Here is a 14,404-nt window from a genome sequence, read left to right as displayed (position 1 = left end):
CCCCCTCAAATAGCGAAAGCTTTGATACACATTATCAAGTTTTTCCCTACGATGCTGAAAGGGCGGGAACGTTTAATCCGATTGGTTGGTCGGCGACGGCGATTTCTCCGTCGCCGTCACTCTCTTCTCACTTCATCTTCTCCTCAGCATCAGGTATAATTTACTATTAATTTAATTCCTTTAATTGTTTTACAGTTTACTTAAATCGAAAAATAATTTAATTCGAGGATTTTCAGATTGGCTGTAAGGAATACAAGGATGAGGTAAGCACTGAAAATGGAAATGTTGATGAAGAAGAATGGGTTGATTGTCCTGTTTGTGGGAAGAAGATTCGAGGCGAAGATCGCGTGGTTAACTCTCATTTAGGTGCATTTTTACTTTAAGATTATGTAGAGTTCCTTCTGATTTGGATGCTAATACTTGGATATTTGTTGAGCATTTTAGGATACTTTCGTCCATATGTAGCTTGATAGTAGAGTAAGTGTAGTAATCTTTATGTTTTATGTGCATTAGAATCGTGCTTTGTATTGAAAAATGTTTAAGTTGCTGGAGGAGGTCAGGTGTGGATTTAGTGTATTTGGTTCAGACCCTATATACAACAACAACAACAACAACAACAACAACAACACGGTATAATCCCACCACTGGGGTCTGAGGAGGTTAGTGTGTACGCAGACCTTACCCCTACTCTGGGTAGAGAGGCTGTTTCCAATAGACCCCCGATATCCTTACCTCCAAGAACTCCCCACCTTGGTCTTGGGTGACTCGACCTCACAACCTCTTGGTTGGAAGTGGAGGGTGCTTACCATTAGAGCAACCCACCTTGTCTAGGTTCAGACCCTATATGTGTCATAAATATACTAAATAAGTACGAATAATAGATTTTGAACCCAGTAGACTTTCGAACTTGAACTTTTGTTATGCATCTTCTTGATGCTGGTGAATGAGAGTCCATTACATCATTAAAAAAAGGGAATTTCGAACTGGAACCCGTAAATTTTAAATCTTGAATCTGCCTATTTGAAGTTTTAAATTTCTCAGATTACCATTTGTCAATTAATGGATGATATTATGGATTTATTTGCTGAATGTTTGTGAGTTGAATTAGGATGGTAAAGAAATTGCTACTAATTCCATGTGGAACATAAGCCAGTGAAAATTTTCTTGCTTTCAAAATTTTAAAAATTCATTTTGCAATTGTTGACACCCTTTGTGGGTTGGCATCACGAAAAGAAAAATATCTCAAGAAAAGAACATATAGATTAACAGAGATACATTTTTCTTTTCCTGTACTTAGGCATCATGTGAATTTAACAATTTAACATAGCCATTAGACAACTAATTCTTTAGTATTCAGTAGTCATAAGACCCAGTTTTGCAAGGTAAAGTACAGCTGCAGATAGAGAACCATGAAATGTAGTCCTCTTGCTTATGCCTTTCCTTTTGCCACCAGCTTTAGTAACAATTTCATTTCTTCCTTTCTAATATGATCTCTCCTTTTATTCTTTTGACTTGAGCTGTGTGAAAACTTACAGTGGAATGTGATTTTTTAGATAAATTCCTTGCTAGAGGAAGTAAACGCAAATTGAGCCAGTGCATCCTTTTCCAGTTGAACATTTGCACAAGACCTAAAGTTACTGTCTCATCCATCGAGTTGGACGTTACAAGGATTGACGTTGGTCCAAGTACTGATGATGGTAATATCTGTGACCTTGCTTCTGTTACCTTCTCAAAAAGTATATGTGACCTGGCTTCGGAAATGAACAGCTCAGATGGTCCCGAAAATGATATCCAAGATGAATCCTAGAGTAGTGTTTGTAATAGGGTTAATTGAATGGAAAACTTAGATGGTCTCATCAAACTAGATGATGAATGCAAACTTCTGTCCGATGCAAAGACAATGCAAATTTTTGGGCTAGAGGGTTCTCCTCAACACCACATAAGTGATGATAGAATTGACAATATCGCAGGCTCACCTTTATCACTTTCTGAAAAAAGGATGTCAAAATGTGTGGAACCTTCGGAAGATGATGATAACTCTGAGATTTTGCTTGATACATTCATTGTTGACCGTAGGTTTGGTAATGACGGAGGGTTAACTGTTGGAGGAATGATAATGCTTTCAAGAGATCCTGAGAATGTCAAGGACCAGAATGCAATCAAGGTTTTGCCCTCACTATGGTTACCTTGAATTGGTAAGTTTGTAATCTGAAGCATGTTTAAAAAACATTGCCTGTATGTTTCTGTCAGGTTCTAACTAAAGATACTGATCACAATAAAGAGCTAGGTTACATCCCCAGGGAATTAGCACAATATTTATCTCCATTGATAGACAAATTCCACCTGAGGTTTGAGGTAATCAATATAATACATTTTGTGGTCATGCTAAGTTTTCCATTTCCCTTGCAAGTTCAACTTAGGTTGGCCTTTCTTGTTAATGTATTTAACTGTTTAAAAGCATATTCCGTCTTTTTAAAAGAAGCATATCCAGTACGATAATTTTGATGAACAACTAACTTGAACCTATGTTTGGTTTAGTTTTTTTCGAAATATCTTCAGAATTATTTTGTTTAAAAAGTAGGAAGTCTATGGAGAAATTTTTGTTCTAACTTACAAAGCACTTATAAAACTTATAATAAAGAACTGCGGTTATCCAAGTATGCTTTTCTTTGTTTGGCACAAAATTTTCTCAAAAATACTTATCTTAAAATTTTCTCCAAAAAAGATATGTAAATGCCACCTAAGGTTTACAAAGTTGAAGATTTGATGGTCATAAGACTTATTGAAGAAAAAGGAAGGTAGATAGTCACAGTGTACATCAACCAAGGGCTTCAATTTACAATCCCTGGCAATCTATCTTTAAAGGAAATGCTACATAGCTAGGCTGGTCTACTTAGCCGAAGAAAACAAAAGGTGTGGAAGTTCGCACCACTCGCTCTCATGTGGATAGTTTGGGGGAAGCGAAATAAGAGAGCTTTTGAAGGGATTGAATTCTCTTTTTCAAATCTTAAGAATAGTCTTTTATCTTTGATTGCGTTTTGGTGCACTCATGTAGCCCCTACTTGTGTGGATGAATGTGCATCTTTTGTAGAGAATCATGTTTTGATGTAAATTCTCTACTCTTTTGTATAACTTGTTAAATATGGCAAGAATTGATACTATGTAAATATGAAAAGATACACAAATCCCTATAATCACACAAATTCCTATAATTAAGTAATTAGGAGATTTTGTAGGCTTGTAATTGTAGTCTTTCCTTATTTGTATTTCTGTCAAAGGTTATTTAAACCCAACAGCTTGAGGAAATAATCAAGCACTCTATTCACCATTTTTCTTCTCTTCTTCTTTCACATGGTATCAGAGCTAGGGTTTTTAGTCCCTGCTCCATCTCATTTTTCTTCCTTGAATTAAAAGACTATAGAAGAACCAGATCCTCCTTGGTCGACTCTTCAGTTTTCTCTATTTTTTCCTGTTTCTCTTGTTTTTTTGTAGTTACTCTCATTCACTTTTAGCTGTTCCTGTGTAATAAATACAACAATGGGAGATGATAAAGCAGTTGAAAATCAAATAACTGGAAAGTCATTTTTTTCCTCTTCACCATCTCCAACAATTACTACTGTTAAGTTGGATGGAAGTGGAAATTATACCTCTTGGGCAGCTTCTGTACAACTGTGGTTCATAGGTCAAGGATATGAAGATCACTTGATCAAGAATTATACAGAGATTGGAGCATCTGACGGACTAACTTGGGTTAAAATAGATGCTCAATTATGCAGTCTTCTATGGAACTCTCTTGACAATAAGCTACTTAATCTTTTTCAGTCATGTAAGACATGTTGCAGGGTTTGGAACAAGGCCAAAACCTTGTATACAAATGACATACAACTTATTTACAAGGTAGTCTCAGACATTGTCCACCTGCAACAGAATCAACAAGACATGACAAGCTATCTTGGTCAGGTGGAATCTTTAAAGGATCAATTTGATTCTCTTATGCCTTTTACTGACAAGTTGGATGATCAGGAGAGACAGAGAGACATATTTTTTATGGTTCTAGCCTTGATTGGATTAAGATCTGATCTCTCCTCAGTTCGAGACCAGATTCTTGCTAGCGCATCCGTTCCTACCTTGGAGGAAGTATCTGCCAGATTGTTGCGCATCACATCTACACCAGAGGTAAACTCATATGACACTTCTATAATGGCTGTACAAACTAACACTTTTCAAAATGGACCCAGAAAAGGAAAAAGGAAAAACACTTAACATTGCACGTACTGTGATAAGGGATGACATACACGTGATGTTTGTTGGTTGCTTCATGGTAAGCCTCCACGTAACAATGATCGTCATCGACATGCAATCAATGTGGCTCACAGCGGAGATGGTATTCTACCTACACCAGATGTCATGGATAGATCATCTCACTCTATCACTTTGACTGGAACAGATTATAATGATTATCTTCAGTACCAGGCATCAAAGCAACAGTCATCCACCTCAATCTAGGAGAGACTTCGTTGATCTCTTTATGGTTTCAAACAGTCTCCTAGGGCATGGTTTGGCCGTTTCCGAACTGTTGTCCAACAATTTGGAATGACCCGAACAGAAGCTGATCATTCAGTATTCTATAGGCATTCATCTCATGGTAAATGTATCTTTCTAATTGTTTATGTTGATGATATTGTCATCACATGTGATGATCATGAAGGTATTATCCAACTTAAGCAGCATCTTTCAAGTCAATTCCAGACTAAGGATCTGGGCAAACTAAAATATTTTCTAGGCATTGAGGTGGCACAATCTGGCAGCGACATTGTCATCTCACAAAGGAAGTATGCCTTGGATATTTTGGAAGACACTGGTATGTTGAACTGCAAACCTGTGGACAGTCCCATGGATCCAAATACTAAACTTGTTCCGGGACAAGGGAAACCTCTAAAAGATCCAGGAAGATATCGGAGACTTGTTGGCAAACTCAACTATCTTACGATCACGAGACCTGATATCTCATTTGCTGTAAGTGTGGTTAGCCAGTTTCTTCAGTCACCTTGTGACAGTCATTGGGATGCAGCAATTCGCATCCTAAGATATGTCAAAGGTTCTCCGGGACAAGGTTTATTGTATGAAAACAAGGGACATGCATACATTGTTGGGTATTCTGATGCAGATTGGGCAGGTTCTCCCTCTGATAGATGGTCCACTTCAGGTTATTGTATTTTAATTGGAGGCAACCTAATATCCTGGAAAAGTAAAAAGCAAGATGTGGTGGCTAGGTCAAGCGCAGAGGCAGAATATCGGGCTATGGCATTGGCTACTTGCGAGCTTATATGGCTAAGGCAACTTCTACAGGAGTTAAAGATCGGAAGGGACGAGCCGATGAAATTGATTTGTGATAATCAAGCCACATTATATATCGCTTCAAATCCAGTATTTCATGAAAGAACGAAGCATATCGAAGTAGATTGTCACTTCATTCGACAAAAGATTGAGTCCGGGTGCATTGTTACGAGTTTTGTCAACTCAAAAGACCAACTAGCAGATGTCCTCACAAAATCACTCCGAGGATCCAGAATTGGCGATATCTGTAGCAAGCTAGGAGCATATGACTTGTACGCTCCAGCTTGAGGGGGAGTGTTAAATATGACAAGAATTGATACTATGTAAATATGAAAAGATACACAAATCCCTATAATCACACAAATCCCTATAATTAAGTAATTAGGAGATTTTGTAGGCTTGTAATTGTAGTCTTTCCTTATTTGTATTTCTGTCAAAGGTTATTTAAACCCAACAGCTTGAGGGAATAATCAAGCACTCTATTCACCATTTTTCTTCTCTTCTTCTATCACATAACTCTTGTAAAAGGGAGCTTTCCCTAGTTTTGATTTATACAATTTACCTTATCAAAAAAAAAAAAAATCCTTCTTGGTTTCTCAATCCACTAATAGGAGGTGTACCAAGTTTCTTTTGGTAAATATGAATAAATACTACTTTAGGTATTGATTCTTGCCAAGGATTTTAATGTCCACAACTACTACTTTTTTTTCTCTTCAGTCTCTACCACTTCATTTTCTTCTTTCGTACAGTTCTACTGCTGCTGCAAAATTGAACTAACCAGTTTTTCATTAATTAGCCTCAATTCTTGATACTACTAATGCCATAATCTACTTGTAACTTGTGATGGTTCTTAGCACTTGTTGACATAGATTAGGGTAATACAATGTCATTTGTGGACCATAGTAATTTCAAACTTTGGTGTTTGGCCCTCTGCCACCCTGGCCGCAGCCCCTCATGCAAGACTTAAGGTAAATCCTTGGTTCGCCTCAAACAATTTCGACCACTCCAATCATCTCTACATTACCCTATAAGCCAAAAGTAAATGGCGATGATTTTGAGAGCGTGAAGCGAGAAAAAGCGACCAGGCCTTGCTTCACTGGAAGCTTGAAGCTAGCATAGTTTTTAAAGAAAGCCCAAAATAAACCTTGCACTAAATAAAAGAGAACTCAACAAAAATATTATATATCAGCAAATGTTTCAATTTAAAAACTAAAAAGTATATAGACAAAAGTCCTCCATAGGGCATCCTATTCTTCATATTAAATAATGGATAAAAAAAGGAGTCAGTTATCATTTCATAAGCAATTAGTAATAATTAAAAATAGAAGCTTCAACAGCTAGATCCAACACAGAAAGAAAAGAGAGAAATAGTTAAAAAGGAAAACATGATTTTTTTAATTAGCTACCAACATGAAGGTGTGGCCTAATGGTCAATGAAGTGAGTTGAGAACTTGACGTCTCAGGCTCAAGATAAAGTTACCTGGTACCTGGTGCTGGTGCGATGTAGCAGGTATCCTGTGGAATTAGTTGAGGTGCGCGCAAGCTGTCCTAAATACCATGGTTGTAAAAAAAAAATGCTGCCAGCAACAGTGAAAATAAAGAAAGGGAATTTTTTTTGGCCATCCCCATATGAAAACCCTAGTAGCAAAGAAACCAAGCACCACACCCTTGAATTGCTGACCACTTTTTAAAGAAGCAATCTCCTTGCTTCTTTATCGCTTTACGCTTCTATCCAAGAAGCGATCGCTTCGCTGATGACACTTCGCCTCACACCCTTGAAGCGCTGACCTTGTCGCTTCGCTTCACTTCTCGCTTTAAGCGACGAAGCACTTGCTTTCCCCATCTCTGGTAAATGAATGACCAAAATCTCTCAACGTAGGTTATTAGGGGAGTTGGATAAGAATGAGAAATCCGACCATTAGATCTTGATTTAATGGTTAATATTATCTATAACATTGACATGCTTGAAATTGTCGGGTTTCGTAAAAAAAATTACGGACTATGTACCTTAATATGGATGAAAGTTGGAGGTGAAAATTCTGTTGTAGGTGGTTTGGCTTTTGGAAGAATGAAAGTGAATAAATTTACAAGCCAGGGTCTATTTATCGGTGCTAGCATTTTACATTGAACTTTTTGGAACTGTGGTGTGGTTGCACTTTCTTGGAAGTTCGGTCACGCTTCTGTTCATTTTGCCAGACAGTGAGCTGTGAAGCGCATGCGGTTGGGAAGGAAGTGCATTCGAACTTCCTTTAGTTTCTGTCTTGTTCAAAACTTCAGAGCATTTGAATTTAAGGGCGTGAGATTAAAACCCTTGATGTGCGATTGCACTTCAGTTCAAACTTCTAACTTAGCAGAGAATTCCAAACTTTAGAGGGATTGAACAGAAGGGCATATGGTCGAAGCACCAGATGTGCGACTGTTCAACATGGTCTGGTCCCATGTATGAGACTGAAGTGTGTGTGGTTGGGGTAAGGGCTTGACTGCACGCACCAGGTCCTGAGTGACCTTTACAGCTTTGTTTCCAAACTTCACCTGACCAAATCGCACACTGGAATACGTTATTGCAGCAGATCCTCACATTTTTGCACCGAATACATAGTCCATCACCACCAGTCGCCCATAATAATAAATTAAACATGTAGCTAGGAGAGCACGCATAAACATTTTAATGTTAAATTAACAGTGCATTACAATTTTGTGTATGAATTTGGTTAATCAGGATACTTTTCTTTTTTCATGTAACTTAAGCTCCTGTATAAGGTCCGTCTTCATGTTGTTTATCATTAATTTAAAAAGATTTTTCTACTTATTTTCTCTCGTTTACATTATATGTAAAATGTCTAAGACCACATGAAGAGGAGGAAAAACAAAAACCTCTAGAAAAGACTGATGTAGAATAATTGGCATCAGACCTATAGATTTTGAGCCATGCAGAATATGAGAAAATGCCAGTTAATGTGGAAAAAGTGTTTTGTATCCATCTGTAGCAGTACACAGATTTGGACTTGAAAACCATCTAATTCTAACATAAAGCTAACTTCAAGTAAAAGAAAATATTAAGTGTTTATCGATCTACTACAAAATATACCACATTTATTTGCTATTGAGCCATTGGGCTTATTAAAGTGTGTTCAATAACCTCCGAGTGCAAGGAATCTTATATGAAACTGAATTTGCATTTGACGGATTAAGAAATCATTCCTTGCCATTAGTTTTCTTTTCATTATCTATTCCATATGGACTGACCACTAGCTTATATGGATTCAGGGCCATATAACTTCCATTCCGCAGTATCCTCATGCAGTTGTGCCAATTCAGATATATTCCTCTGGCATCGTGTCTTTTGGCGAAAAGGACTCCTCTAGTCTCCAAGTATTCAATTCCTTACGGAGAAATGCTCTATTGGCTGCTGAATTTTCCAAGACTCACTCTCCTATCCCTGCAAAATACCAGCATAACCTTCTACTTTTACTAAAAGAGGTTTTGAATATCAATGGACATCTTTTTACTGAAGGCGAGAAAACATTATTGGGTAGGATCTTCAACACTTGGATCATCCCAGTTAATCTTTGATAAATTTGCATTATATAACTTTGTTTTGTTTCTCTGTTGGTACAGAAGCTTTTTTATCACTCTCAGATCTCGTCAAAGGCTCTTTGCTCGGCTTTATGCACGTAAAGGTGGTCGATTTTACTACTCCGCTCTTTTGGCTTGCACTTTTACATTCAAGAGTTAAAGACTGAAAATTATCCACTTTTGCTTGGGTTTGCCTCTTTCTAAAGATGATGGAGTAAGAAGCCTTACTTTATTTATGGAATTCACATATGCTACTCATTTAATTAGTCATAAGACCTTTCAATATCTGGAACATTGAAATGTGATATTCATTGGTGCTTTATGAGTTATTGGAAATGACTTCTTACTTTTGTGCTTATTTTTTTCTTTTCACGATAATGTTGGTGTACCCCACCAGCCTACCTCGGCTATTCTTCCGGCTCCCCACATTCTCCCGTCAGTATAGATATCGGATAATTTTGCTACCAAGGCTTAAACATCTGAGAAAAAAGTCACCTAACATTTTTTTTTTTTTTGAGAAGGTAACATATTTGTATATTAAAAACATACTACACAAAGGGTGTGTAGTCCCCCATATTTACAAGAAACCAAAACAAACTCCTAGTCCTTGTTTTTCTCATAAGGATTCTAAAACATCAAAAATAGATTCAGGTTCTTCTAAGACTTCTTGTTTACACCAAAAATAGAATAGGACAAGACATTTCATTTTTGGATGTTACTGGACTTGTCCTCAAAACATCTGCGATTTCTTTCTTCCCAAATTGTCCACCAAATGCAAGCAGGGATCATCCTCCATCTCTCTTTGTCTCTAGAAGAGATACCCTCGTTGTTCCAGCATGCTAGTACCTCCGATATTCTTCTTGGCATAGCCGCATAGTCCATCTGATGCCCCTCAAACTAATGAATATCCTCCATAAATGAGTTGCCCTATTACAATGTAAAAAGAGATGATTTATTGTCTTTGCCTCATGTTTACATAAGTAACACTTGGAACAAAGTTGATAACCTCTCTTGATAAGGTTATCCTGAATCAACACTGCTTCTTTTGCCAATAACCATGTAAAACATGCAACTTTATATGGAATGTTAACTTTCCATATCATCTTCCATGGCCAACACCCAATATGACTATTTAAGGAATTGAACTCCTTGTAGGCAGATTTAACTGAAAACTTTCCTTGCCTATGTCCTTGCCATATCATGCAATCTTTCCTAGTTGAAATCCTTTTGAACTGCTCTAAAGTATTATAGAACTGTAATACTCTGCCAATCTCCCAATCATTCAAAAGTCTTCTGAAAGTTAGGTTCCAACCTTGGTTTGCCCATACCTCTCCCACTGTTGCTGTTTGTTGTTGATTTAGTATGTGAATGTCGGGAAACAGTTGTTTCAGAGTTCCTTGTCCTAGCCAGTTGTCTTCCCAAAAGGTTATTTTTGTTCCATCCCCAACTCTGAATGTAGACTTGTTCATCATTTTAGGCCATAAATTTCTAATAGATCTCCAAAGACTGATTCCATATGGACTATTAACTGCTTTGGTTGTACATTCACCTTCCATCTTATATTTTTTTTATCACACTTTTCCATAGTGCCTGATCTTCTGCTGCAAATCTCCAGAGCCATTTCATCATTAAGCTTTGGTTCTGGACTTTCAGATTCTTGATCCCAAGACCCCCTTTCTTTTTGGTAGCTAAAAGAGAATCCCATTTAACCAAATGGATTTTTCTATTTTCACTGTTACCTTGCCATAAGAAATTTCTTCGCAATGCATCTATCCTTTTCAATACGTTTACTGGAATGGGGAAAAGAGACATCATATAAGTAGGCATTGCATCAAGCACAGAATTAATTAGAATCAATCTGCCCCCCCTCCTCCCCAAGGACATGTACTGGTTTTTCCAATTTGCAATCTTCTCACACTTTTGTAACACCCCATTCCATATCCCTTTTGACTTACTCTTTGCCCCTAAAGGCATCCCCATATAAGCTGTTGGCAGCTCCCCAATCCTTTCTCCAAGAATTGCAGCTAAGCTATGAATTTCTTCCACCTCATTAACTGGATATATAAAACTTTTGTTCCAATTAATGTGTAATCCGGATGTGGCTTCAAAAAGAATGAAGATCACCCTCAGTATCATCAATTGGTTCTTATCAGCTTCACAAAAGACCAATGTATCATCCGCATATTGAAAATGAGATATCACCAAATTGCTACCGCCCCTAGTACTCACTTTGAAACCCCTTATCCAGTTGTTGATTTGAGTTGTCTTTAACATATGATTCAGACCTTCCATGGCAATGATAAAGAGGAACGGGGACAAGAGATCACCTTGTCTCAAACCTCTTTGAGAAGGGAAGAACCCAACTGGAGAACCATTAACCAGTATTGAGAATTTAACCGTGCTGATACAGTAGTTGACCCAATTAATCCATCTCTCTCCGAAGCCCATTTTCATGAGAGTACCCAGTAGGAACTTCCAGTTTAAATGATCATACGCCTTCTCAACATCTAATTTGCATAATATCCTAGGTTCTTTACTTTTTGTTCTTGTGTCTACACATTCATTTGCTATTAAAATAACATCCATAATTTGCCTGCCTCTTATGAAGGGCATCTGTTGTTTATCCACCAGTTTATTCACCACTCTCTTAAGTCTCTCTGTTAACAACTTTGAGATGATTTTGTAGACACTACCAATAAGACTGATGGGCCTAAAGTCTCTCAGCTCCTTAGTTCCAGTCTTCTTAGGTATCAATGCTACGAAGGTAGCATTGAAACTTTTTTCAAAGATTCCTTGAGCATGGAAATTTTGAACAGCCGCTACTACATCATTGTGAATCACCTCCCAACAATGGCTAAAGAAAGCCATAGTATATCCATCCGGTCCAGGAGCTTTATCCCCTGCACATGATTTAACACTTTCCCAAATCTCCTGTTCGCCATATGTATATTCCAGCATTTGATTCTCCTCTAGTGTAATCCTAGGGCAATCCCTAAGATTACTTTGTGGTCTCCACACCTCTGATTCTGTATACTTCTTCTGGTAGAATGTTCATATTTCCCTTTTGATGTCTTCAGCATTCTCCACTGCAACTCCTTCCACTATCAGCTTGTTAATATTATTATATCTTCTATGGGCATTTGCAGTTTTGTGAATGAATTTTGTATTCCTGTCACCTTGTTTCAACCAAAGAGCTCTGGATCTTTATCGCCAAGCCATCTCCTCTTGTTTGGTAATCTCCTCAAATTCCATTGATAAGGAAGTTTGTAACTCTTCCAATTCTGCAAGTTGATTGAGAATATTTGCTTTTTGTAATTCCAGGTTTCCTTGGATGGTTTTGCTCCATTCTTTTATGTTTCTCCTTCAAAGCATTCAATTTAAAAGCTAGAATAAAATCAGGCCTCCCTTCACAGGTAAAAGACTCCCACCATCCTTTGATTCTATCTTTGAAACCATTTGCTTGCAACCACCAATTTTCAAACTTGAAATAAGACCTAACAGGTTCCCAATTTCCACATTGAAGCATCAACAGAGTATGATCAGATGGGATTCTGTGAAGTGTAGTCTGTTTGATGTTTCTGAAGCCTTCATTTCAGTCAATTGAGATCAAAAACCTATCCAATCTTGCTGCTATATCATGCCTATCTCCTTTCATCCAAGTGTATGTCCCTCCTGCCAGATGAAGATCCACCAATTCCATGTCCTCAATGAACTCTGAGAATTCAGTCATACCCTATTAATTCTATTGCAGTTCTTCTTCTCTGATGGGAATCCTACAGTGTTAAAATCCCCACAAACTACCCAAGGCCCAGAAAAAAGGCCTCTGGCACCAGCCAACTCTCACCAAACTTTTTCTCTTTCTTTTCTATCGTTTGGAGCATACACACTAGATAAATGCCAAGTAAAGTCTTGCGATTTACCAGAGAATTTACAAGAAATTGAATAAGCACCTGAACTACTGCCCTCCCCTTCCCAGATTATGCTATCCCAAAGTATTACAATTCCCCCTCTAGTCCCACTTGCTTCCAATTGTGCAAACTTTTCCCAGCTATTTGCCCAAAGTTCTTTAATAATTTCCCTAATATCCCCTTCTACCTTGGTTTCTTGGAAGCAATAAACATCTGCTTTCCAGCTGTGAATCAAGCTTTTGATCAACACTCTTTTCCTGTATCGATTTAGCCCCCTCACATTCCATGAGACAATATTCACCTTCATTTATCATGAATAATAATACTTCCCCCTTACTTCTGGTACCATTGCTCTTGAAATTGCTCCCAAAATCAAGGTTCTTTACTTCCTTAGGAATTTTTCTTTTTGTAGTTTCTGTCATTTGCCTGTCTGAGTGTACTTTGTTTGCTTGTCTCTTCTCATCAATCTTCATGAATAACTCTAAAGCTTATTCTCACATCCTCGGAAATCCACTCCAAATTCTTTACTAAGCCGGATTATATTTTGATGAACCCATAGTGATTCTTCGAATTCTGGATCCTTTTCTAGCTCTGCATATTGTAAGTTCAGAGGTTGTGCATCTTCAATTACCCAACCCATTTCTTTGCTTCCTTCACTTGTCTGCATGTTCTCTCCTTCTGAAGTTGCGTGGGAATTATCACATTCTTCAAAAACTGTCATGGAATTTTCTTCATTGGACTTGATATTTTGTTCTTTTTCATCCCCTTCTTTTTCTGTAGCTTTTCCTCTTGCTTCATTGGGCGAACAATTTGATTCTTCTTTCTCCCCTTCTTTTTCTGAATCTTTTTCTCTCTCTTGATCGCTGTTATCTGTTACATTCTGTGTCTCTGATGAGATTTATAACATAACATCTGAGTTCGCAATTAACTCTTCCATAAAGGAATCAAGCCTAGGCTCATTTTGGAAGCCCTCATGTGTGATAGAATCTGAAAAGCTTTGTGCCAACAAATCTGGGCCCAAGTAGCTTTTTGGCTGAGTTTATTTCTGAAGTGGGACCAATTCTTGAGCTTTTCTCTTGTGTGTGGATTCCAAAATTCCGATTTGAGGAACAACCTGTATTTCTACCGCTGTAGAGAAACCCACGTGCCCTATCACATCTTTAGCTAGAGCTCCCCTTTTGGACGCATAGTCATCCTCTACAACCCTGTTGTTCGAAGTCATTTCTCCCCCTCCTTCTCCAACGAAAGTTCTCACTGGAGCCTCACACCACACCTGAATCTGATAAATTATCCCTTCGAACCCCACCTTCACTGATTTCGGTACTGATTCCCCATCCCCTCTCACCTTAATCCTTGCCCATTTTAAGTGATTTCTGAGCTCTGTCTCTTCTTCTGTTTGTAACCAGCCACCGCAATGATCACCCACTTCCTTGAAGACTTTATGAGACCAAAACTGGATAGGCAGGCCAACAAGCCGTATCCACACATGGTTTAATTTTTCATTACTTGGGATGGAGCCCACTGTTGGATTCCACCATTGTAGATGGACCTTGTGCATTTTCCAGAACCATTCACCTTTTAGG

General features: G+C 38.0%; 1 protein-coding gene across 6 annotated transcripts in view; it reads left to right on the top strand.

Annotated features, from left to right (window-relative positions):
* Positions 1–5: 5 nt before the first annotated feature.
* Positions 6–14,404, top strand: part of LOC104234272 (fanconi-associated nuclease 1 homolog) — a 19,999-nt gene continuing 5,600 nt past the window's right edge. For 4 of the 6 annotated variants that reach the window (XM_070167609.1, XM_070167608.1, XM_070167606.1 and 1 more), the window contains exons 1-6: positions 6–153; positions 237–366; positions 1,554–2,164; positions 2,251–2,355; positions 8,605–8,869; positions 8,956–9,017. In XM_070167609.1, coding sequence (XP_070023710.1) covers positions 1,835–2,164; positions 2,251–2,355; positions 8,605–8,869; positions 8,956–9,017 — 762 coding nt within the window. In that variant the 5' untranslated portion in view covers positions 6–153; positions 237–366; positions 1,554–1,834. Of the gene's footprint in view, positions 154–236; positions 367–1,553; positions 2,165–2,250; positions 2,356–8,604; positions 8,870–8,955; positions 9,018–12,059; positions 12,146–12,234; positions 12,327–14,404 lie in introns of all 6 variants that reach the window. The other 2 variants (XM_070167610.1, XM_070167611.1) reach the window with 2 other exon arrangements.

The sequence above is a fragment of the Nicotiana sylvestris genome, chromosome 2 (genome assembly GCF_000393655.2).
Source record: "Nicotiana sylvestris chromosome 2, ASM39365v2, whole genome shotgun sequence".
Classification (NCBI taxonomy): domain Eukaryota; kingdom Viridiplantae; phylum Streptophyta; class Magnoliopsida; order Solanales; family Solanaceae; genus Nicotiana; species Nicotiana sylvestris.
Note: the sequence above shows the minus strand (reverse complement) of the source record. Positions and strands in the feature narration are given on the sequence as shown.